Genomic DNA, 24,197 nt, shown 5'->3' with positions numbered 1-24,197 from the left:
TTGGATTTCCACCTCTTCTGGTTTGTCATTCCAGATTGGTGCTTCATTTGGGCATCCACATCTAGCAACATTGGATGCATTGTTTTATAGTAATCTATTGTAGCCAATGCCTATATCCAATTATTGATGTCACTTTGTGTATCCCCTTCTATGGGTTTTAGTACATTTGTTGGTACAAGCGATGCAGGACTGGTGGCTATAGTGGAGGAAGTGTCACTTTGTGTATCCCCTTCTATGGGTTTTAGTACATTTGTAGGTATAGGGGATGCAGGACTGGTGGCTATAGTGGAGGAAGTGTCCAACATTTTTAGGAATAGTGGGTTTGATTTCCCCTGTTCCCAAATTTATCTTGATAGCAATTTCTCTATTTTGGATTGTGATTCTATCAGTGCCCCAATCATGGAGTACTGAAGCTTCCCAAAGCCATCTTTCCCAACAATATCTGGTATGCTATGGCTCCAACTCTGCAAGATGAAGTTTAATAGTAGACTTTGCTAATGCATCCAACTCATTCCAATCATCCTCAAACATATCTGCAGGCTTAGCTTCAACCCCTGCCAAGGGTTTAATTTGCTTCTTTTGAATAAGCACATCCCTTATCTGTTCTTTGCACAAAGAAAAGTTTGTCCCATCAAACTTTTTAATGCTAAAAAACTTCTTTTCAGACATGGAAGAGGATGCCATGATGCAAATGAAACAAAATCCCAAATGCTAGTACCTATAAGAGAGAAATCACACCAAATACTAGGTGCACCCAATATGTCTGTGTTAATGAACGATAGTGTCACCAAAACTCAAGGCTCAAAGCATCAAAAATGCATTTGACTCGTGCATATACTATGCATCCATATGAGCAAATCTGGCCCAAAAGAAAATGTCAACCTGCAACAATGACAAAATAATGGAAGATATAATGCCAATAAGAGCCAAATGCCTCAAGCATTAACACCATCCACAACGCCCTTGGGAAGATCCAAGATAGTAAACTAGAGAGTGAACTTGACTCCAAAAATTTTTGTTCACACATTGTCAACGATACCCAATGGTTTCCTTTTATTGTGGTTGGGTAGGCAGATGTTGAAAGTGGCCTTTTGCATCAGAGGTAGGCCCCATTCTTCATAAAGATATTTTTCTAAAATGTTTACTCCAGCTCTGCCGTCCACTATTGCAGGGTATTGGCCAAAGGCTTTATGCTTCAACGGGATGGCTACATCTTTTATGTCATCCCTAGCACTAAATTTTACTGAGATAACCTTTTCCTCATCTTTAGGTGGGGGGAAGTATTGTGAAGATTCTATCTATTCCTTGAAACTCTCCCGCAGTGTAGGCAATTTCTCAGTAAAAAGGAATCTGACGGGATCCCCTCGTCCATTGTACTTTGGCATTCTTAAAAATTTCAAAGTGCCTTTTGCTATTGTTGTTGTTGTTGTGGTTGCATTGTTGACCAAAGTAATTTGCAGGATGCAAATCATTGTTATCTATCTCTTCTTCAACCCTTAGGTCCTCCATGCTACTTGTCGATGGTGAGAGGTTGAGTTCTTGGAGAGCGTTGAAGGCAGAAGAAAGTTCGTGAAAGTATGCAGGTGCTAGTCTTCGTCTAAATCTTAGGTGCATACACAATGCCTAGTTGTATCTTTAAAGTGAGTGCTTTTGAGTTTAAAATTCACAATTGATTTCGATCTTCATAGCCCAAAAATGGCAAAAACTATGCAATCGATGGATCAAAATTAGTGCCTATGTGATGGCAACTATCGAGACTCAAAATGATAGTAAAAAGGCTTGAAATTTTTTGTTTGATATAAGTCTTTGCATTCGTGAAATTTGCGTTCAGCTGGGATGCAACTTGGCCTTCAAATGGCCAAAATACGGGCCCCCAAAGAAGGGACAAAAATGCGCACTTTTAAGAGACCTTACTTGTTTTAAAAAATAAAAATAAATAAATAGGTGAGGTGGGGGTGTGTGTTTAAGAGGGAGGATTGCATAACCTAACCTAAACTACTGTCCCTAATTAATTATGAGTTTGTTCCTCCCTCTTTTTTTTTATTTTTCTTATTTTTTTGGGCCTACCGTGACCTAATTTCCTACGGTTAGCTTGACTAACTTAAGGGATGGCTAGTCTCTCTCTTCTATCCCCCCCCCCCCCTCTCTCTCTCTCTCTCTCTCTCTCTCTCTTTGTGCTGTGCATCGACGGAGTGTGATGATGTGGCGATGGTGCAATGTGACTAGCTTTTATGGTGGTGGTAGTAGACTAGCGATGCGTGACGCCGGGTGGCGCGACACCCACACATGCAATGCGGTACTCGATGGCACTGTCGCACCTAGTGTGGCTCCCGCGTGTGCAGTACGATGCTCGACAATGGGCAACACTCGAAGGCCAGCACGGTGCGGGGGGCCCTCATGGCGCACAAGGTGGGTGGAGGAGGGGGGGTTGGGTTAAGGTGTAGGGAGGGGGGGTTGGGGGAAGGGTAGAGGTGGAGGTGGAGGGGGTGGAGGGGGGAGGTTGAGGTGGAGGGGGAGCGGGTGGAGGGGGGAGGTGGAGATGGAGGGGGGGGGGGTGGGAGGGGGGGTGGAGAGGGGAGGTGGAGGGGGGTGGATGTGGAGAGGGTGTGCAGGGGGGGGGTGGAAGTGGGTGGGGGGAGTGGAGGTGGAGGTGGGGGGGGGAAGGGTAGGGGAAGGGGAAAAAGGGGATAGGGAGTGTAAGAAGATGGGGGTGTAGAGAGATGGTTGAGTGGAGGGTGATGGTGGTGTAGAGAGAGGTGGAGTGGAGGGTGATGGTGGTGTAGAGAGAGCTAGAGAGATGGTAGAGTGGAGGTGGAGGGGGAAAGGATGATTATCTTGAGTTGGGGAAATGGGGGATGGATAGAAAAAAATTGGAGGTGGTGGGGAGGAAGATGATGGGAGGTAGAGATGAAGATGGAGGGGGTGGGCTAACGGAAAAAGTAGTATGTGTAGCTCTGCACCATCTAGCTATGGGATCCAACTTACAAGTAATTGCAAATTTGTATGGGATCTCCACAGCCTCGTGCCGAAAGGTAGTCATGGAGTTCTATGACGCCATCTCCACGTCAGGACTCGATGACCTTTATATTAAATGGCCTTCCTCAGAAAGGATGAGTCTTTTGGCTGGTGGATTCAAGGCAATACAATGCATTCCATTTGTCATTGGTGCAGTAGACGGTAGCCATATTCCTATTATTGCCCCTCGTGAGCACCATGAGGACTACTTTAACCAAAAAGGATTTCATTCAATAATTTTGCAAATGACGGTTGTTGCTAATTGTTCAGTTTGGGATTACGACATTAGTTGGGCAAGCTCTATGCATGACTAGAATGTGTTCCAATGAAGTGATCTAGGACAAAGGTGCGAATCAAACATGCTAGGAAATTATTGTTTCCTTGGTGACTATGCTTACCCTGCCAGGTTTTGGACGCTTCCTCCCTTTAAAGGAAGTAAAGACGGATTATCCCACGAGCATTACTTCTGGAACCAATTCAATCTAGTTCCAAGATGCCCGTGGAGCGAGCTTTTGGAATGCTAGAAGGTCGCTTTAGGATTATACTCAAGAGGTGTGACATGCTATTGCAGAATGTGCCGAAGATGGTCAGCATGTGTTTGGTCCTTCATAACATGTGTATCATGCATGGGGATTCATTTGATGATGGTTGGGTTAGAGAGGCCTAACTAGAGTTGGAAAGGGCAAACAATGTTTGGATCCTGTCATTCACAATGGGCTTCAAGTTGGACTTGCGGAGGTTACATCTTTGTTTTGCAACCTGACATGTCTGTGGAGTAGCATATGCGCGAAAACTGTGCCACTTGAATCATTCCAAGTTGGTGGTGCACGTAGGCGAGATAATCTTGCAAAAGTTATGTTCAATGAGAGAGAGAGGAGAAATGTGGCAATTGTATTTAATGATCAGGACTCAGGTGATGAGAGTGACAGTAGTGAAATAGATACATAAAAGTTTTAAATGTTTGTGGTGTCTTTAAAACTTTCAGTTTACTATGTTGTATGCAATGTAGAAGATGTATGCAGGTTACCTCAATATACATGTAGGTTACTTTTGGCATTCTTTGCATTATATGGTAGTATTCATTTCATTTTCATACTGATGGTGTATTATTTTAATTTGGTGGTATTCTTATGGTGGTATTCTTTTCATTTCCATACTGATGCACTTTTTCTTTTGGTTGATTGGGGGGAGGGGATGGGTGGTCTTTCCCTCTTCCCCCCCCCCCCCCCCCAAGGAGAGGTCAGTGTAGCCATATTTTTATATGGTGATGGGGTTCAACTCCCCACTCTCTTGGAACTCACTATTCCTTGAGTTCTTTGTTTGTCTATGTTGTCTGCTTCAATGTCTGGATATGAGTTGATGGGGGTAACAGCACTTACGTTCATGTGATGCTTTGAGATCTGACATGCTATAAGATTCGTGTCTTATTTGAGCAAAGCAATGTAGTGGTGGAGTATGGATGTTTGGTGTACTGTCATAAATGTGAGTTTATGACTGCGAGGTGGTCATTTTACTTGTCGGGAGGCAAACAAAGCAGCAATGTTGGGTGGTTTTATGAGGACCCTGAATGTACTTGTCCTTGTACTAAAAGGACTACAATAGCAACACGAAGGAAGAGGAAGTAGCTCCTCATGGACTCTAATCCATTCAATTTTATTTAAAGCGCTTGGCAAATCCCCCTGCGAGTTTCGATGAGACTAGGAGACTGAAGGAGTGTGCAACTCTTGATGAAGCAATTATGAAGTGGAGTAAGAAGTGTCTAGCCTTGTGTGTAACCTTATGTTGAGGAGGGACAACGGGGAGGGTGGAAGAATAGATAGAGGAGGATGAGCTTGCCTATGTGAAGAAGGAGAAGACAACAAGACTCTGGGAAAGAACGGGGAAGGCTAGGTTCACACCACCTGCCCGGACAGGGTGGTGTGAAAAATGGAAAGGACTTGTTTGCCAGGTGTAATGGTTCACACCAGTAGCGTGAGTGCATTCACTTCCAATCAGCTCTCACTAGCTCGATGGTTGAGGACAAATCTGTGGACCATGTGTCGTGGGTTCAAGACCTAGTAATAATCATTCGCGCGATTTTCTTTTGAGCTTGGGTGGCCTAACTAGGCCGTACAACTTTTTGTGGTCTATTTATCCGAGCCCAGGATCCCTATTCGTCCACGAGAGATTACGCCCCTTTCATTTCTTTTTGGCAGACGTCCGGGCGGGTGGTGTGAAACCGTCCAAACTAGGGCGCCTGGTGTGTAATGGGTTCAGAACGTCGTGAGACAGTTCGGTCCATATCCGGTGCGGGCGTTAGAGCATTGAGAGGACCTTTCCCTAGTACGAGAGGACCGGGAAGGACGCACCTCTGGTGTACCAGTTAATGGGGGGCGGCTTAGATGGGGGCCATCACTCTTTAGGGGTGCCCACACGTGGGGCAATATTTGGGCACGTGTGTAACGAGTCTAATTGAAATAAAAGATACAAGGCAATGAACTTGTGTTAAAACAAGTATTCTAGTTCTCTAAGACAGCTACTTGACATTGGCTCGCGAGGAGCTTCGTCTTGTAAGCAACGAGCAACCTTCGACAACCATGATCGTCTCGCTCTCTGCTTCCTACTTTCCATTGCTTCCGGTTTTCGAGGTTCGCACCTTCCATCTCTTTTGCATTCCATGTGCAATCTTTTACATCAGTTTCATATTTATCAGTAAAAAGTTGTCGTATAGAATAATACTGTTCGGATGAAATGGTTCCGGATTTCTGATCATGATGCGAGCAGTATACTATACGTACGATGCAGGAGAGAAATTTCTGACGATGCGGCATCGTCCATCTCTTTTTGCAGTCGATCGATGCGTGCAAGCTTAGTCCACCGTTTTCTATATGAGCAAACGTTTAAATGAGTTTCAGATTATATAAGCAAAAAAGAGATGGACGATGCGGCCGTAGAATGGTAGGAAGAAATAGTTCCGGATTTCTGAGGAGGAGGATGAAGGAAAGAAATTTCTGATGATGCGGCATCGTCCATCTCTTTTTACAATGCGTGCAAGCATAGTCCACCATCTTCGTCTCGTCTTTTCGCATACACCAAAAAATTTGTAAGCTGCAGTTGAGACTGTAAACTTTCTTTGAACAATGATGCGAGCGAAAGTTCAAATGCGATCCTTTGCGATTGTAGACGATAAGCGTCGAGGACTCCAAATTGACAACTGTGTTACTGTAGTCCCGATTAGCCGTGACTCGTGAGATAGATAGAAAGAACTTCAGGAGCGTACGAAAATAGCTTTTAAGCTATTAAACCTGATCGTAGAGCTCGGCTCTCATCAGCAGTTGAAAGTTTCGATTTTGCAACTTCCGTTTCTTTCGTGTCAATGCACGGCAGTTTGCACCCACCATTGGCGTTCTGATACTTGTTGATTTCGCTCGTTCAAAAGGTCTATAGAACTTATGCACGAAAAATTTGACCTTTTCGCGCTTTGCATGCTCATGATGAATTTGTGCGAAAGCAGGACGTACCTAAGTTCTGCAAACAACTGCACGAAAAATTTGACCTTTTCGCGCTTTGCTTGCTCATGGATTTGTGCGAAAGCAGGAGTTGGAGCAGGAAAGACCTGATGCATTTTCAATCAATCTGTCGAAACGTGCGCTCCCAGAAAGCGCTACTTCTGTGTTGCGTTCATTTCTGCAGAACGAGGTTGGATACTCGAGTGCTTAAGTGCTTTCCACTTTTATTCAAAGCAATTGTCTAGTTTCCAAGAGCTCAGCGTTGGTGTTGCAATCTCTATAGGAAGAGGTTTTGGATCTTGGATGTCAAAAGCTGTGCCAAGGATATACTTTCATCGAGGTGCAACTCCTTTCGCTCCTTTGGTTCGCGTTTGAAAAGCAATGCCTGAGAGAAACTAACATACAGGTTTCCTCTTTGACTCGAGGCTCTGATAAATTTATTCCTAACACTTAGGGAGCATATGTCGCCCTGAGGTGGTCCAAGATTGAGCGCAAAGCTTTGAGTATGGACGTTCTTTCCGCCTTTCTTAAAGCCATGCAAAACATCGTGAGTCCTCCCTAGCGATGGAATAAAGAAAGATATACTTCCTAGTACGGCAAACGCGTGAACATGGTGTTGCATTTGAGCTACCTCGGAGGGAAAATTTGTCCCGTGCCTAAAGAGAACCACTGCCATTGGAGTAATTTGCATACCATATGTGTACCAGGCTAGAGCGTCTATCAAGAGCTTGGAAGAAAGTTCATCATCCATTGATTTAAGAAGAAGAAGTCAGAACAGTATGTTTTTGCTATATCGAACCAAGCAATTGTTCCTTGGAAGCGCATATGCCGAGTGCTCTTTATAAAGTAAGGGTTCTTGTTGATCAGCTACAATTCTATGCGTGCAGACCTTCGCGTCTGCCTGTTTTACCTTTGCCACTGCATCTGCATCACCGAGGGCAATTTGCGGGGAGCTTCAAAACAAACAACCCAAGGATCAAAAGTTGCTGTAAATCCTGACGGCGTGAGATGGCTTGGTCAGTATTTCGGACCTGATTTGCAGAAACTGCATATCATGCCATATTGATTTCGTTGTCATTCCATCAGTACATCTGACATGTTTGACGTTGTGTGGTATGTAAAGAATTGAAGGCTGCAGTAGCCTTGCTTCTCTGGCATATACTTCAGCTTGTAGCGTCTGGATTTGATTCTCACAAAGAAGTCAAGGTAGCTGGAGCACTTATAAGGGCAGCAGCCGTTGCAAGTTTGGTTCATCAGAAATGGGTGCGTACATTAGAAGCGTTTATTCAAGCCATCATACCAACCTACAACTGAAAGTGAAAATATGCTGTTAGCATTTCTATTTTGTCAGTGGAGATGATTATAAGAGCAAACCCCTATAGCCATTGTACATCTTTATTAAGGACAAGCATGAGGTCATGTGATCTGCATTTATGTAAGCTGTATTGCTGGATTTTTAGGGAGAGCGAGGAGCACCTTTGAGAACTTTGCAAAACCTGAAGAGAGCGCTCATAGGCATCTTATGCGATCCATTTCTTCATCCTCTATGTTTTGCACCAGAAGTCAATCAACAAACGTTCTCTTTATTATTCAGCCTTTGTGCAGAGCACAGGCATCTGATTGCCTTCTTGGTAATTGTAGTATTTGTTGTTAATTTGCTTCGTTATTGGGTCATTACAGCAAATTGCAATTCTGTGTTTTACCCAGTCAATTAGCATACATTTAAGGGAGAATGTCTGTTCAGTGAGCAGTTATTATCTCTTGATTTTTTTAGGTTGATATGATTGCGGATATGATGGCCCTGGATCGGTCCGTGGGAATATCTTTCCTGGTAGGAATATGCTGGCATCCTTAGAATAAAGGTTTGTGTTTCGGAAAAGAAATCTGGGAAGTATCATCGTTATACTTGACAGTCCAACGCAACCCTCAGAGCCCTTTTCTGTTGTCGTAAGTGCAGTCACGACTTGTACAGGGCATCACAGATAGCCTCAATCTTGCAGGAGGGGGAAAGGCAGTGCAGATATGTGATGAAGTGGGTAAGTTTTTTGAACAATATATACTTTCTCATCTTCCACGATAATGTTTCCTATGTGACATTATTTGAGGCTGGTCTGTGACAAAAAGCTGGATGTATCAATCCTTGGTGAAGCGTTACAATTTCCTGCATTTTGATCACAAACAATTTGTGTATAGCAGAATTGGCAATGGCAATTCTTGCAGATTTTGCTGTCAGAAAAGATGCTGTGGTAATCACAGGCCTGTACTTAGGTACATTTTGTTTTATTAACCCACAGGTCTGTCTTATCATTTGGTCAGATTTCAGGCAATGATTGGCAGATGCAAAGTACTGAGCGATGATTTTTGTGCAGGGCACCTGCTTCCTGTTCTGTGCAGTGATCGTGCAGCTATTCGTAAATATTTCTTTGACCTTGTTGGAGGGTGCCTTGGCCAGTATCATCGTCTTTGCTCTAAAGATCAAGAGGCATTGGTTACCTTGCAATCATTTCTTCTGTGTGATCGAGATGCAAACTGCAGATTGAAGGCATTGACATATATAGGCACGAATTTGAAAGGAGATGGCTTTAAAGATGCAAAAATATTTTACTCCATTATCTTTCTCATACTAAAACGAGTTGCAGATAAAAGCAAAGTTGTCAGGCTGAAAGCTCTTCAGAGCTTAGGAGCACTCCTTTTGAATTTGCCTCTTCCAGCCTCAGGAGAATGGGCAGGTCCATATTTACCAAGTCATGTAGAATCAGAGTTGGTGTCCAAAATTTCAAAGCTTTTGTTAATCTCTTCAGATTCTTCATACTTTTGCAAAGATACCATTGAAGCTGCTGGAATCGTGCTCTGTTCAGCATGTCTAAGGGGACCTGCCATGTTCGACACTCTAGATGCACTTATAGGTTCAGAATATAGTTCTGTCAGCCTTCCAACCATGTCTAAGATTTTGCATTCTCATCTTTGTGGATACAAGCAGTGGATTCACTTTCTTGCAACCAGATCAGAAGCATCTGTCTACAAGCTACAAAATTTCTTGCTTGCAATACTTGATGAGCAGAAATCACTCTGTGAAAAAATTCATGATATGGTGAATGAAGCATATTTGGGACTTGAAAGTCAGGCAATGCAAGAATCAAATAATACAATGCTCTTGGGCTCACTCAGACTGATTGGTGTGGTGACATCACTTAATATCTTTGCAGTTTCTAACTTTGAAAGAAAACATAGGGCTCTTGTTGCTGTTGTGGATAGACATATCAAGGATGTTAGCATCCAAGATGCAGCTGACAGACATACTGGAAAATGCATCATCAAGTGGGTTTTCAAGGTTGCTAATCCTGGGCCTTTATTGAGTGCTTCATTCTACACAAGTTTTTGCTATTGTCTGATATTTCTGCCATTATTACCATATTTAAACCGTGCTCAACTAATTCCTTTTACAGATCCTGGCTGCCATTGGTAAGGATAATGAGAAATTTTCTACCCGGGAGATGAGAGAATTTTTGGAGCATAAAGTTACATATTTCTATAGTGAAGGAATCGAAGGCTGTCTCGAGTGCATATACAGCATGAAAAATCCTTATGCTCTGACCAAGAATATTTTGAGAATGTACGAAGATGAATACCATGTTCTGGATACACCCCAGCCGTTGAAACTTTTACGAGGATACATTCTGTTCATTGGAGATCTATCAAGAAGTTATGATTTTGCTTGCCATGCCTTCATTAAGTGCCTCAGGGAAGCACAAAAACAAATGTCTGGATCACTGAGTTCTGATGGCGATTTTTCAGAATTCGATTACTTGCAGCAAGAAGAACAGAAGGCACAAGAAGAAGGTCTGAAGTATAACTATTGCAATACATGCTAAGTACATTAGTGTCACGCACTCTTGTTGCCAGTAATATATTTTTTTGTTTATGCCATGGAGAGACTGGTAATAAGTCTTAGGGAACCTTTTCTTCTTATATAGAGGTTTGACATCTTTTCTATGAGTCATGACTGGTCATCAGAGCAACCCACAAAACCCCAGGACCAAGTCACAAATAGTATGAACTTGACTATAATTGGTCTCCAATGTGTCTTTGCCATTGCCATAGTCATTTGCTTAGCAAATTCAGCCTTACAAATAAAGAGTAGTTCATGCTTTGAGGGTCCTAAGTTATGCCCTGCTTGAGAGAAAATTCTATGACGAGTTACCTTGCATTCATGGGATAAATGTTTATATTGTGTCCCACAGATTCAGCTACTGAGATATAGAATTGTTTTGCAAATTTAAGTTTTAATCTTCGAGGCCACTACTAGTGCTAGAGGCGATGTACAAAATCTGATATAGTAGGAAAGATATTTGCTGAGTGATCCTGCAAATTTCGACGATTCCTGTTCTGGCCGAAGAAGATCGCCTTTTTTAATTACTCATACAATGTGCTCATGTTCTCTTTTTTCTCCATCCCCATAAGATCACTGGCTTTCGCAACTGTAAATACCACCACAAGTGGAGCTTGAGATCCAAACCGGCATCATCTTTATAGTGGCAATTCCATATCCTTAAGTCAAAACACACAATGATTTTCATCATTGCTACTGCCCTTCAGAATTGACAGTGTTCCTTTATACCCTTATCAAAGAATTATCTATGAATACTCTCCCACTGGCATCATATGGGCCCTCGATTCACAATCTCACTGTAATGGAGATGGAGAACTGATTTACAGGTGGTATGTAGTTAGAAGGGAAAAGAGAAAATCGGGAAAGAGTAGATATAATTTCAATAATTTGAAAACTTACAACATAAGTGCGGGAGGGTACCTCCTTCATCTCTCTAACCCAAAATTACCCCCAAGAGTTAAGCCTACTAATATAACCTAACTTCGTACTTTATTACAGAAGCTGTGACCAAAATCAAAGTGTACCAGTGATGGCTGTCCATTGAGGAGCTGTAAAGACATCAATCCTATTCACCATTTTAAATTATCTGAGGAATCAGTTCATGATGCTTTTCAGCAGCTAGGTTTTCTGACATGCTGTCAATGTGACCTTACTTACTATATGTGGTACCTAAGTGAAAACTTGTACATTTGGACCCATATGTGGCTTGAGCTAGTGCAATGAAACCATTGTGAATCATAGGCGTGAGTCATTTTTAAATTTTGAAGGTAAAACTTTCTTTGGCAGGTTTGAATGTAAGAAAGATAAGAATTTGGTTGAGTTAGTAGTGTTAAGGCCTTCCAGTAATAATTCGGGGAATATTTGGTTCAGAAAACCCAAAAAGGAAGGAATTGTCATCTATGTACAATTCCCACCTGTGTTATAATTTCTAGAATAATTAGTCTTATCTCTCCTATCTTGCTGACGAGTGACTTCATGTGTTCTCTTAAGATTATTCAATGGCTCAGCAGTCTCCCTGTTCTTGCCCAACTTCGAATGCATTGTCTGTCTGAAATAGTATGGTTGACAAATTGCTATTGGCAAACTTCACGAGCTTTGAAGCAGTCAGTCTAGTAGCTTGGAATTTCGTAGGAAAAGTTTACTGGGAAAATGCAAAACAGCTTAGTTATATTTAGTTCAGTTTTATCTTTTGAGCAGTCAGCCTAGCAGCTTGGAATTTCGTAGGACAAGTTTACTGGGAAAACACAAAACAGTTTAGCTATATTTAGTTCAGTATTAGTGACTGAGGAAAGATAAATGAAAATATGTATGTTAGTGATCGTAAATTGTAAGTGTATCCAATATCGGAATCCCCCTAGATGTTGGTGGGTCTCCAGTCGATAGTTGTAAACCATTTATGTTTCTTTTAATTAATTTCTCTTTCCTCACATTAGGGCAAGATAATAAGGAACCTCTACAGTGTAATGCTGAAGAGAAGCAGAGCTTCCCTCTCCCAACCTAAAAGATGTACTTGAAAGTTTGTTGAGTAGTATGCAGCAGGATTTGTCAAAGTGGCAAGATAAGCTTTGATAACTTCTCTATGCACAGGGTGTGGTATTAATGTGAAGATATGACAGCGTTTGAATGTACAAAGAGTCTGCAAGTTCACAAAGTTTGAAGCAACCAGAAATCAAAATCTAGACGTCTTCTAATGGTAGAGTTTGACGTTCAGTTCAAGTCATACCTATATGTATTTATATTTATATATTTCTGGGAACTATAAATAAATGTGGATGGAAAGAAGATCTTAATGGGCTGATTGCACTTTGTAAGGTGCAAATGCAAGAAAGGATGTATTTGGAATGAGGAAATGGAGCAGTTCTTATGAGTTTAGTAAGTTTTTTTTATAGCAGCCATGCATGAGGGTAGGGCTAGGAAAATCCCATCTTAATTGACCAGAGCAACCTGACGAGGCGATAGAAAAGCCTCATGCATCTATAGTCCTCTTTTTCTTGTAGCTTTCAAAGCCCATCATGGAAGCATATTCCAACTCACCTTTCTTACTTTCATGTATTCTTCTTGCAGAAGAAGCACATCTGCTTCTACCAGAAATTTTGCATATGGTTTTAAATCCTACCTCCTCTATTACAAATCTTTTCTGCACTGATACAAACCATGCTCCAGATATGGCAACCAAAGAAAGATAATCAGAAGGGTATTTTCCTTAAAAGAGAGGCGAAATATGAAAATGACTAACAGGATTTGAACAATCGCAAAGCAGAAGATGGCCTTCTTTAGGAAGGAATTTGGCCTGATGCTTAAATATGAACAAAAAATGCTCTCTAAAAGGCAGAATCTCAATCAATTTCTGCTCTCATAACTTTTAACTGGAAACAGGGAGATGGTACAATGCGAGTAAGAGAGAGGAGCTGATAAGACAATTGTTGAGGGATGACGCTTTTGTGCTTCTGAAGCCTCACAAAGAAGTGAACTTTTACAGTAAGAAGTAATTTATTCCATTCAAAATAAATTAAACCTAAGGTGGGAAAGTGAGAACTCTATCCCTGTCATCTACAATATGAATGAACAACCATTGTGGTGCTCTATAATGCCACATCATCCCAAGTGGAGTAACATAAGGAACAAACTGAGGTCCTCATGAATGCTATCAACCTCTCCCACTAACTGCACACAGCAGTGCCATAAAGTAATGCTGGAAACCACCTCCCAAGCCGACGAGCCCGCCTGTGAAGAAGGCAATGGGTCTTGAGCCGGGATGGGAAGTAAGACAAATCCTGAGGTTCCATGGTGTTCAAGTCTAAAGGTCCACGTCCATATTGTTGTTTTATGAAGAAGGCCTGGTCACCTACTTATGACTCATATAGGGCAAAGGCACCAAACCCTCTGCCCCAAAGAGAGACTCCCAAGTCTCCACATCGAAGTGAGGAACGGAGAGGTTATGTATGAGAATAATCTGAAAACCCTTGTCCAAACTACCCTGGCAATATGGCAATTTCACAAACAATGTTTGCTACTTCCTCTGCAAGTAGGCATCTCACACATAAGGAGGGCCTTCCCATCTGCTGAAGCCAAGAGCCAACTAGAATTCCTCTATGAATATTTGGCCAAAGAAAGTATCAGACTTTCTTGTTGACAAATGATGCTCTGAAATCCCCTATGCCTGTGAGCATTGAACAGCTATGGGTAGATGATGGGTGGCTCCCTGTTGAATTGTGTATCCAATCCTCATCAAATGGAATAGGAGAATCTAGAGCAGTGGAAGCTGGCCAAGATCACTCCTTTGGATCCTTAAGAGGTCTTCCCTGAAATATCCAAAGCCTCCACCTGGGCTTAGTTGCAACTGTAGCATGAAATGGATCTAAGCATCCTATAATTCTGACCTCTGCCAATGTAGAACCTCCTGATCCAACGGCTGCGGAAGCATGAGTTTGTGAGAGGTATGAGAAAGGTGCTGGTCTTCCTCTCACTCCTAAACATGTGCCTTGCTTGCTGAAACACCCACACCATCTGAACTCCATTGAGGTAGTGAGGATCAATAAGGATCTATCTCCAAGCCTGTGGAATGGCTCTCATGTTCTGGAATATAGTACCAGGAAATGATCCAAATCTAGACAACTCTCCTCATGATTGGAGTAGTGGACGATAATGATGGTCCACCATGAAAATCCAGCTGGCACTCGCTGATCACTGCCTAGCTGCTTGGTGTGTACTAAAGAATACCATATGGCTTGTCCCTTGCAGTCAAACCTCTAATAAGCAGTACCCTACTATGAAACTCTAGATCAAGAATCCCCAGTCCACACTGTGGTGTAGGATGAGTGATAGTTTCCGAGGATATTCTGGCTTCGGTGTCCGCTGAGCCATCCCCTCCACTCTGTAGCATATTCATGAGCCATCCCCTCCACTCTGTATGAAATTCATGAGCAGCCTCTCCACCTATCTAATTTGTTTGCTTGGAAACACCAAAGAGGCCACGTATCACATGGTAGCTAGAAGTTCCTGGTTGAGCACGAGTGCTCTACCAGCCAAGGAAACTCTAGCAATGCTCCAATATGCAAGCTTCCTTCGTATACTCTCCAGAAAAGGTACAAACTGTTAAGCCGGAGACACATTAACCTGGACCTGAAAGCCCAGCCATCTAGTGGAAGTGCATCTGGGAACCCAAGCAAAACCAACCCCAATTTGGAGTATCCTGCACAGCACCTTTATTCCAATTAACAAGTCAATGGATGTGGTAGTGGATGTCACGATGTGTTGATCTCCCTTGACTGTGATTGGCGTGTCATCTGCAAACTCAGTTTGCTCATGCCTAATCGGAAGAAATAGCCCCAATGTCCCTCAACTGGTAGCCTGTAAGAAATAGCCCGTAGCCGCAGCTACAAAGAGTAAAAGATATGGAGCAGGGGGGCATCCCTATCTAGTTGATCTAGATAGCTGGAATGCAGGGCCTTGTCCTCCATATAACACCATCCTACTGACTGATTCTGAGTATAAGGAGGATACCATGAGATCCATCTGTCACTAAAACCAAGTCTCTTGATGGTGCCTTCTTGGAAACTCCAATCAACTCTATCATATGCCTTCTCAAAATCAATAAGCAGGACTGAAATATTATGTTGACTCACTTAAGTTCCATTCTCCTTGTGAGGTTGTGGAGGATGGCACTGTGTCCATTGTGTGGCCTCCCAAAAATGAACACATTCTCCAAGATGCAACAATCGTGGACAAAGCCTTTTTGAGTGGCTCTGATGATGTGAGGAAGAAGGGGTCTAAGGGACAAAGCCAAAGTCTTAGCCAAGATCTTGTAGCCAGTTCCAAGAATTGTAATGGGTCTCCAAATTGTGTGGTCTCCCCCTTTCGGGATCGAAGGCACATGGTAGGAGGAACAAAATGAAAAAGAAATGGAAGAACTAGAAACCACTAAAAGGAAATGGAAAGTACAAAGCAATGATAACCAAAATACTCACATGATAGAAAAGCTTGATGTAGACCACTCCGATGTGACACTAGACAAGTACAACACTATATAGTGTGACTTTAGACTCTAGAAAGCGAAAGTATATATGGGATAACTCCCAATATGACACGTGGCATACCTAGGACTCAATAGACTATAAAAACACACCTAGAACACTCACTTCGACTTCATGTTCCAACACCCATGACCCCCTCATGAAAGAAATGTGAGGGACTACTGGAATGGAACCAAAAACAGAACATGACAATGGTGGAGTCTACTGCTCTGTGTACCCCAAGTAGCTCAAAGGCTTGATTGAAGCATGGCTACCTGACCAACACATCGGTCTAGGGAATGCACCAACATCTTGGAACTCGGCTAGGCCTGATAAGATACCCATCAAAGCCAACAGAAAGGCTCCCACAATACATCCTCCCCATGGCTTCATAATAGGACATGGTAGGAAGCCACACACCACTCATAAAGGAAAGAATACATTATTTGAGGAGGATAGTCCAAGGTTGAGAACATTTATTGACTCAATGACTCAAGGAGATTATTACATCAATTTTTGGGAGACTACCTAGGGCAGAGTACCCAAGTACATCAAGCTCATGTAAAACTTAAAATGCAAAGTCACGATCATCACGCTCATAGATCTCTGGATGGAGAGAGTGATATCGGATGTGAGCCGAGATGTCAACATAGCCTGAAGCAACATTGGGTCATGGTCCGAGGGAACAAAACCTGGCAGATTACTTAATTCCCCTCTAGCCTGCCTCACTAATTGACATAGAATCTATCTAATCTAGCCAAGGAGAATGAGCCATGGGAGACCCAGTCCTACTCTATCCTCTCTCTGTTTGATGGTCCTCGCTCACTGTGACCAATCTTATCTTCTTAGAGAATTCAACCATGTTGAAATCTCCTCCAACAATCCAAGCGTCAGCCTATGGATCTATGTAAACTGAAGACACGTCTCTACCTTGGTATGCTCAGAGCATGCACGTTGAGAACATCAATCGTAGTATTCTCATCTTGAATGATGACGAAAATTTCCTTGCTCACTACTAATGTTCCCTCTTGAATGACGTTTTTAACCCATTTGGCAGAAACGAATATGCAAATCCCACCTCTAATGCCATATGCTGGACTCCAAATAGTCCTACTCTGATCCATGATAGGTGATCTGCACCCACCAATCCTGGCCTACAAGACAGCTTATGTTCTTGAATAAGTACGACATGAGACCACATGTGCTGATTGGCTAGGCAATTGAGGCTTGGGTGTACGCGACAAACTTGCGAGTGAGTCATGCAAGGCGCTCCTCATAGTACGAAAACCGAGATATAGTGAAGAGTCTATCCGAATAGCAGCAAGGGATGAGATCCTCAGCTGCTCCCCTAAGTATCCCTCGAAGTAGCTGAGGCACATGAGATATGGCTCGGGTCATCTGATCTGAATCACCTACTACTTGGGAAAGAAGCCCATCTTGTGGTAATGGTGGAACTGGGACCTTCTGAGATTGCGACATGGGAGGAGCATTTCTGATCTCTGGCTCTCAATGTGAAGAAAGAAGGCCACAATGAAGACTTTGCATGGTGAAGTCGTGAATGAAGCCTTCTAAGACTCAAGAAAAGATGTGATCCTCCAATCTTTAACTCTCGTTGAGTAGTGGCCAACCATGTACTTGTAGGAGACCGTGTCTCTGTAATAGGCATACATCTCTACCATCTTTGTCTTTGTCTCGATCTCTGTCTCCTGGCTCGATGCTCCCCCTAATGAGTGACAGTTATAGCCTTTGGTGACCCCAATGGCTTACTAACAACTGTTGTGGCCTGTGGAGGCCGTGGGACCACAAGAGGCTTAGAAGGCACTAGATGTATAAGAGGAATGGGAGGTACAAGGGGAAGAGGAGGCTATGCAGGCTTAGGAAGCACAAGATGTATTGTGGGGGGCTCAGGAGGCATAGGACGCTCTAGAGGATTGTGTACACGACCATCAAGAGGATGGCCAGTAGAAGTAACCTCCTATCTTTGTCCTATTGTGGGTGCATGGGTGTCTTCTTGAACAATCCCTGATGAAGTTCCCTCTTCTCCAAAAGAAGAGACACTGGTCTAAAAGGCCCTCATATGTAACCCCCCTTTTGTACCTAAGATCTATTGCCAATGGAGTATGAGATCAATGTAGGCAAGGGTTGTGGCAATGGAAACTCCAAACTGAGTCTCACCCTGGTGGCTCCTATCCTCCTGAGACGAGTCTGAGGATAAGACAATCTTGCACCTACAGAAGGAATCACCGTACTTGCCAAACTAGCCAGTGCTACATTGCCCTGCAGCACGAACTGATCTGATCAGGGAGCCCTAGGTGGCCGTGAGGAAGCGTTTCTACCACGACCGAAGGTGGATGACCCTACCCTAGTACACTAACAGTGTACTAGCAAGAACTCCAAGTACCTACTTAGCAGTCTGCAAACCAAATGAGAAATAACCTCTGCCAAGCAGCTTGAACATATTGACTATAACACCCAATGTCACCATGTTGGTGTACACTCATGGGGTACGAGACCCATGGGACATACATGTTGTTACAAGTGATGTTTTGGAATTGTAGAGGTTTCTCTTGAAATAAGGGAGTCAGTATTAATGCATTCATACAGGGAGCAGATATAGTTTTCCTGGGGGAAACTTGGGAAAGCGAGCTTTGCAGAATCCTAGAAATACTGGGATATGTGGTACATACAGTCTACCAAAAACAAATTGGAAAGAGAGGCCAAGGAGGAGTGGCATGCATGATCCAGGAACACTTAGCAGACAAAATCAGCATGTACAGAGCTGATAAGCACAAGAGGTTTATATGGCTGAAACTGGAATTTGGTGACTACCCTCTCTTCTTGGCAGGATGTTATATACCTCACCATGAGTCCCCTTTCTATGCTCGGAATGGAATAGATTTAAGTGATGCATTTGAATCACTATGCCTAGACATTGCAGAACTGAAAGACATTGGCAAGGTAATAGTCATGGGAGACCTCAATGCTAGGATTGGACAGTCGCAATTCCAACCTATTATGCACGATGAATTGGATAAAGAAGCTGCAATTGAAATAGATGCCTTGTGGCACAGGACATGTGAAGATGACACTGTAAATGCGCAAGGAAGAGCACTCAGGTGTATGATGAATGGGCTGCATATGCCAATTTTGAATGGGAGCAACGCTTTCCAAGGACCAATAAAATGACATGCTTCTCTGCCAGCGGGGGACAGTGTGTCCTTGATTATGTCCTGGGCCCTGGCCCATATCAATGCTCTACATGATATAGAAACTTTCAGGATAGGAGAGAAGTACCCTGAGTCAGACCATCTCCCACTATGGTTGACTCTTGGTATTCCAACTGAAAGAGAAGTGCAGAAATTTGCAGCCACTTCAAGAGGCTCCCGTATAGATCAAGACAAGCAGAAAGACTATGCCATCATGCTAGATGCAAAACTGAATGCAATGGCAATCACACCCACATGGGAAGCCCTCAGAAAAGCTGTCATTGATACTGCAACGCAGGTTTTTGGAGAAATTTCTCAGGACAGAAAGAAGAGACATAAAGGGCTGCCCCACAAGAAATAGTATGATGATGAATGCAAGTAACTACGTAGTGAGCTGAAACATATTTGTCATCGACCGGAGTATGAGGAGCTGCTGGTGGGAATGAGAGATTGCGGATGAAAAAAGACCAAAAATACATTAAAGCTAAGAGTGAGACGAAGTCCTCACTCGTACTGGTGGGTGGTAGTTGAGAACAATGAGCCTCATCCTACAATCAACTGCTCCTCATCGCACTGTCACCTGTCTAGACTCACAAGCTTGCAGCCCACAAGTAGAAGGGTGCAAAAAAGTGGACCCTCAGTGCACTGGAAAAGATGTATGCAGGAGGGGCAGCAATGGCGCACAGTCTCAGCATGAAATCGACCTGTAACTCGCTGGAAATGAGTGCCTTTGCCCGAGGAAAGTGCATGCAAGAAGGAGAAGCAGTGGCACAAAGTGCAAAGCAACCAGCCAACACAGCTACTAATGGTGAATAAGATCTCTGGGTCAGCAGCTCGAGCAGCAAAATATGTGCTCAAAAAATCAGCAAATTGCACCTTTGAAGCAGCGTCTTTGAGCAGCCAAAACATGCCTTGAATCAGCACCTTCAAGCAGGAAAAGACAGGCCCAACTCAGCAGCAAAGTTTGCCTCTGTGTGTGAGCCTATGAGCAGCAAAAAGCGTGCCCAGACGAGCAGCAGGAGGCACCTATGTATCAGCTCTTGGAGCAGGTCCCCAACCAGTAGCAAACGATGCAGCAAAACATGAGCAAAAACGTGCCTCAATCAGCTCTTTCAATCAGCAACAGGAGGGGGGACTTGAGGAGCATTGTTAAGAACACCAACAGGAGGGGGCGATAGAGGAGAAGGGTGTCCAATGGAGTAGAGGGGCACCATAGAGGAGGAGAGCGATGGGGATGGTGGCAGAAGGAATGGGGAGCAGCAGCTCCTAATGGGGGTTCGACCAAAGTGATCCAACGGAATGTAAGTGCCACAAAGAAGTTTCACTTGCATTTCTGCTGTCTCTCTACAAACTATTTAAGCAACTGCCTAATCTTTTTGAATCTGTTTATGGGAGGGGTTGAAGTTGAAGAATGTTTTAGAATGTCAGAGCTTTGAAAATTTTGAGGTCGTATTTTTCTTGTTCTGTTTTTCTTTATTTTGACCTATAGTATGAAAACTTGTATTTAATTAGTGACCCGAGAAGCTGTTTACAGCTCCAATATATTTCAGTTCATGCTGTAGACCTCGTTTTTTCCCTCTCTCTAACATATATCAAATGAATTAGAGAAAGTTAGTGGAAGCCAGTAATTGGGTGGCCTACAGGGAATGATGAGCTGTCATACAGGAATTCAGAAAGGCAGAAGCAAAGAGAAGGCTCTCAGCCTTCAACTGATGTCACATGATAAGTTTTTGTATTGACACGGTACACCTAGTGGCAAGCATCGTGTATGTTGTTTTTTAGGGAAAAATATTTGGTCTTTACTGCACGATAAAAATCCATCATCATCACCTCTCTCTCTCTCTCTCTCTCTCTCTCTCTCTCTCCCCCCCCTAGATCTTGTTGGCCTTCCACGGATGTTCATAGAGCTTTCTTTCTTTCTTTCTTTCTCACATGGATAATTCTATAGCACAAATTCATTCATGCCTGCATCATGCCCCATCAAAGGCCATATTGTGTACTATTTTCTGTTACTCTCCATCCTCATCACATGCATTCTGGATAAGGCTCTGCTTTTTCCATCTAGTCTTTGCTCTGAATATTCAGTTTATATGCTTCTTATAACCGCTGATATTCTTTCCCTTTGGTGGTACAGATGCAGTTCTTAGGTTTTCTGGTATGTTACTTGATGGCGACTCGGTGCCTGGATGTTACGTTCCTTTTCTTGAAAAACTTGCATTAAGTGATATTGTGCCAAATTCTTTGAGAGTAACAGCAATCCAAAGCATGGGACAATATATGATGGCTAGCAATAATCTAGCAGAGAAATACAAGAGCACGATTGAAGTACTACTTCAGAGTCATGAGCAACACATAAAACATGCTGCCTTGTATTTAGCCGAAAAGCTTATTTTGGCTTTTCCAAATGACTATTCTTCAGTTCTTACCCTGGTTCTAGAGTTGCTCAAGGATGGCATGGTTAAGGATGCAGCATTCAGTATATATGCAAACCTATTGTTGGAGAAGAAATTCAAGTTGGATGTGCTATTAGGACCTGTTTGTGACAGTTTATGTGATGAGAATGAGAATATCAGAGGCACTGCAATATTTCTTCTGAAAAAACTTGTCTGTGAAGCTGGCAAGTCAAAGCACAAACTTGTCATAAGCCTCTGCAACCATTGTACAAGCCCTGAAGTGCTTCAAAGATTGGTGCTAGTTCTTGTAGAGAATATTCTGGATGCTACTGACCTCCAAAGTGATGAGCTAGCATCTTCAGCTCTGCAAATTTTAACTCTTGGTCAGAAAGATGTGTCCTTCTTGGCTAGTTTCCTGCACCCTTCTTATAAAGTTCTTCAGATCCTACATTCTTATCTGAATAGCTGCCCTCCTAAAATAAATCTAAGGGGAAACTCTGAAGCTACTGAATACTTAGCTCAGTTTGTTAAAAATTACAAAAGACAGAAAGCCGATGCACCTGACAAGGAAATTGTAGGCAGACTCCTTGAACAGTTGCAGACCAAAGTTACTAGGAAGAGAAAAAGTCAAGCATCATCTTTGAAGACAGAAAGCGCCTACAGTTCTATAGAGGAATATGAGAAGGCTATTGAGAGCTTCAAGCACTGTGATGTCTCCAGCAGTCTATGGGAATTGTTGAAACATGATGTTTAACGATGGGCCAATAAAACTTAGGCTTTTAGAAGGTTTTCCAACATTTCTCAAGGGGGTGTATCCTCAGATTGCACAAGCCATATTTCTTTGACACTGGTATTCACCGTCTCTGGTTATGCTAATGCCTTTTGGGAGGAAAGCAAACTGTAGAAATGATGTTTCAAGTTAAAATAAAACGCTGTTTTCTGGTCTATTGAAAAGTGCAAGTGAATACTCCGTCGTCAATTGTCTCCTGGCATTCATTCTTCACTTTGTAAGCGTAAGTTTTGTTCACATCCATAGGTCTTACCCTTTTTCTAAAGAAAACTATTTCAAGATTTTGTGAGCCTTTTATATTACAAAATGCAGTGGTATATTTTGTAAGCATAAGTTTTGTTCATATCCATAGGTCTTATCCTTTTTCTAAAGAAAACTATTTCAAGATTTTGTGAGCCTTTTATATTACAAAATGCATTGGTGTAACACGAGAATATTTGATTTCCAAGTGGGAATGTGCGAAGTGGTTCAATGTATCAGTGGGGAGGGAAGTTTCCAGCCACAGAAAAACTTGTGTGCATTAGCGAAGATGCACTGCAGATATTTGGAAAGACTGGAAAAATTTGGGGATAACATAAAGATACTGACAAAGAGAGGGTACTTTCAGGACGATATGGGGGTAGCTGAATCCCAAGATCCAAAAAGTTGAGAAAATAACCACTTACAAGGGTAAGCCATATCCGATTGGACTTCTCTTGGGGTTACAGGAGGGAGGGAGGCAGACTTTTGGAGCAGTTGGACCGTTTCTATGTCAGTGATTGGGCGATAGGCAGAGGTGGAGAGTTAGGGGTGGTTCCAGGGACGACCCTCTCTGACCATGCCCCAGTCATCCTAGTCCTGGACTCAGCCTCTCATTCCTTACCTCCCTGCTCGTGCCGAATCCCAGACTCCATCTACTCCAGAGCAGCGGTTCGCAGCAGGATAGTGGACCTATGGGAGTAGGATTGGGACCCCATGGGGGATATGGCAGCTCAGGTAGCTCAGGTTCTCGCCGAGTCTAGCCTCATATGTCAGCAGGAGGTGACTCTGGTCAGGCAGCAGTGGTGGGCGAAGGAGAGGGGCCTCAGGCGAGACCTTGCCTCGATACAGCGGATGTAGCAGTCTTCCCCAGGCTCCGAGGAGCTCAGACGACAGGAGGTTAGAGCCCGAGCCATGTTAGAGGAGATCACCCAGAGACGCTTAGAGTTCTCGTTCCACGCTGCCAAGTCCTTTTGGGCTAGGAAAGGCGACAGGATGTGCAGAGAGTTCTTCACGACTCATGGCCAGAGGTTTGCAGGGGAACAGCTCCGATCTCTTAGGGCGCAAGATGGTAGTGTCAGGACAGATCCAGACGAGGTCAAAGACTTGGCGACAGATTTCTATAGATCCTTGTTCCAGCAGGAGCCCCCAGACCCTCGTGCTCGCCGTTGCAGGGAGGAGGTGTGGAGGTATACGCCGACGTTCGTGCAGCCTAGCATGAGTGAGGTCCTTCTCGCCCCGTTCACCGTGTCAGAGATGTAGGATGCTGTGAGCAATATTGATGGGCAGAAATGCCCAGGTGAGGATGGGCTCTCTAGAGCTTTCTTCAAATTTCTTTGACCGACTTCAATAATAAAAGATTCCTCTTTATTTCTTGAGAGTAGTACAATTTCGTTACACCAATTGCAAATTGGATGCATACAAATGATTAAACCATCCAGTCCCTACTCCTCAAGATGAACACAAGCCCAGGAAGGCTAGGTTTTTAGTTCCATCATATACTCCAAGTGTATTCTCTGTCTTCTACATTTGCATCTGGCACTAGTTGGTGACGAGCTGGACTGGTGACACAACATTCCATGTGCAACATCATGTGCTCCTGTGGATAGCAACCATGTATCTGTGACTGCTCCAATCCATCTTGACATGTTGTTACCCTATCTCG

At 43.2% G+C, this 24,197-nt stretch overlaps 1 protein-coding gene across 1 annotated transcript; it reads left to right on the top strand.

Annotated features, from left to right (window-relative positions):
* The first annotated feature begins 5,518 nt into the window (after window positions 1–5,518).
* LOC147880520 (uncharacterized) lies at window positions 5,519–22,330 on the top strand. Its single transcript, XM_087371349.1, has 14 exons — window positions 5,519–5,642; window positions 6,592–6,693; window positions 6,787–6,843; window positions 6,958–7,050; window positions 7,211–7,280; window positions 7,391–7,519; window positions 7,627–7,766; window positions 7,964–8,134; window positions 8,278–8,334; window positions 8,461–8,539; window positions 8,700–8,771; window positions 8,873–9,834; window positions 9,950–10,343; window positions 21,246–22,330. Exons 1-14 carry the CDS (start codon window positions 5,592–5,594, stop codon window positions 22,256–22,258), a joined length of 3,390 nt encoding a protein of 1,129 aa, XP_087227475.1. The 5' UTR covers window positions 5,519–5,591; the 3' UTR covers window positions 22,259–22,330.
* Window positions 22,331–24,197: the final 1,867 nt, after the last annotated feature.

This window comes from Dipteris shenzhenensis, chromosome 32, assembly GCF_047967505.1.
Source record: "Dipteris shenzhenensis isolate YYH24624 ecotype China chromosome 32, Dip_SZ_1.0, whole genome shotgun sequence".
Classification (NCBI taxonomy): Eukaryota; Viridiplantae; Streptophyta; class Polypodiopsida; order Gleicheniales; family Dipteridaceae; genus Dipteris; species Dipteris shenzhenensis.
The sequence above is the reverse complement of the archived record's forward strand: the minus strand, read 5'-3'. Positions and strand labels throughout refer to the sequence as shown.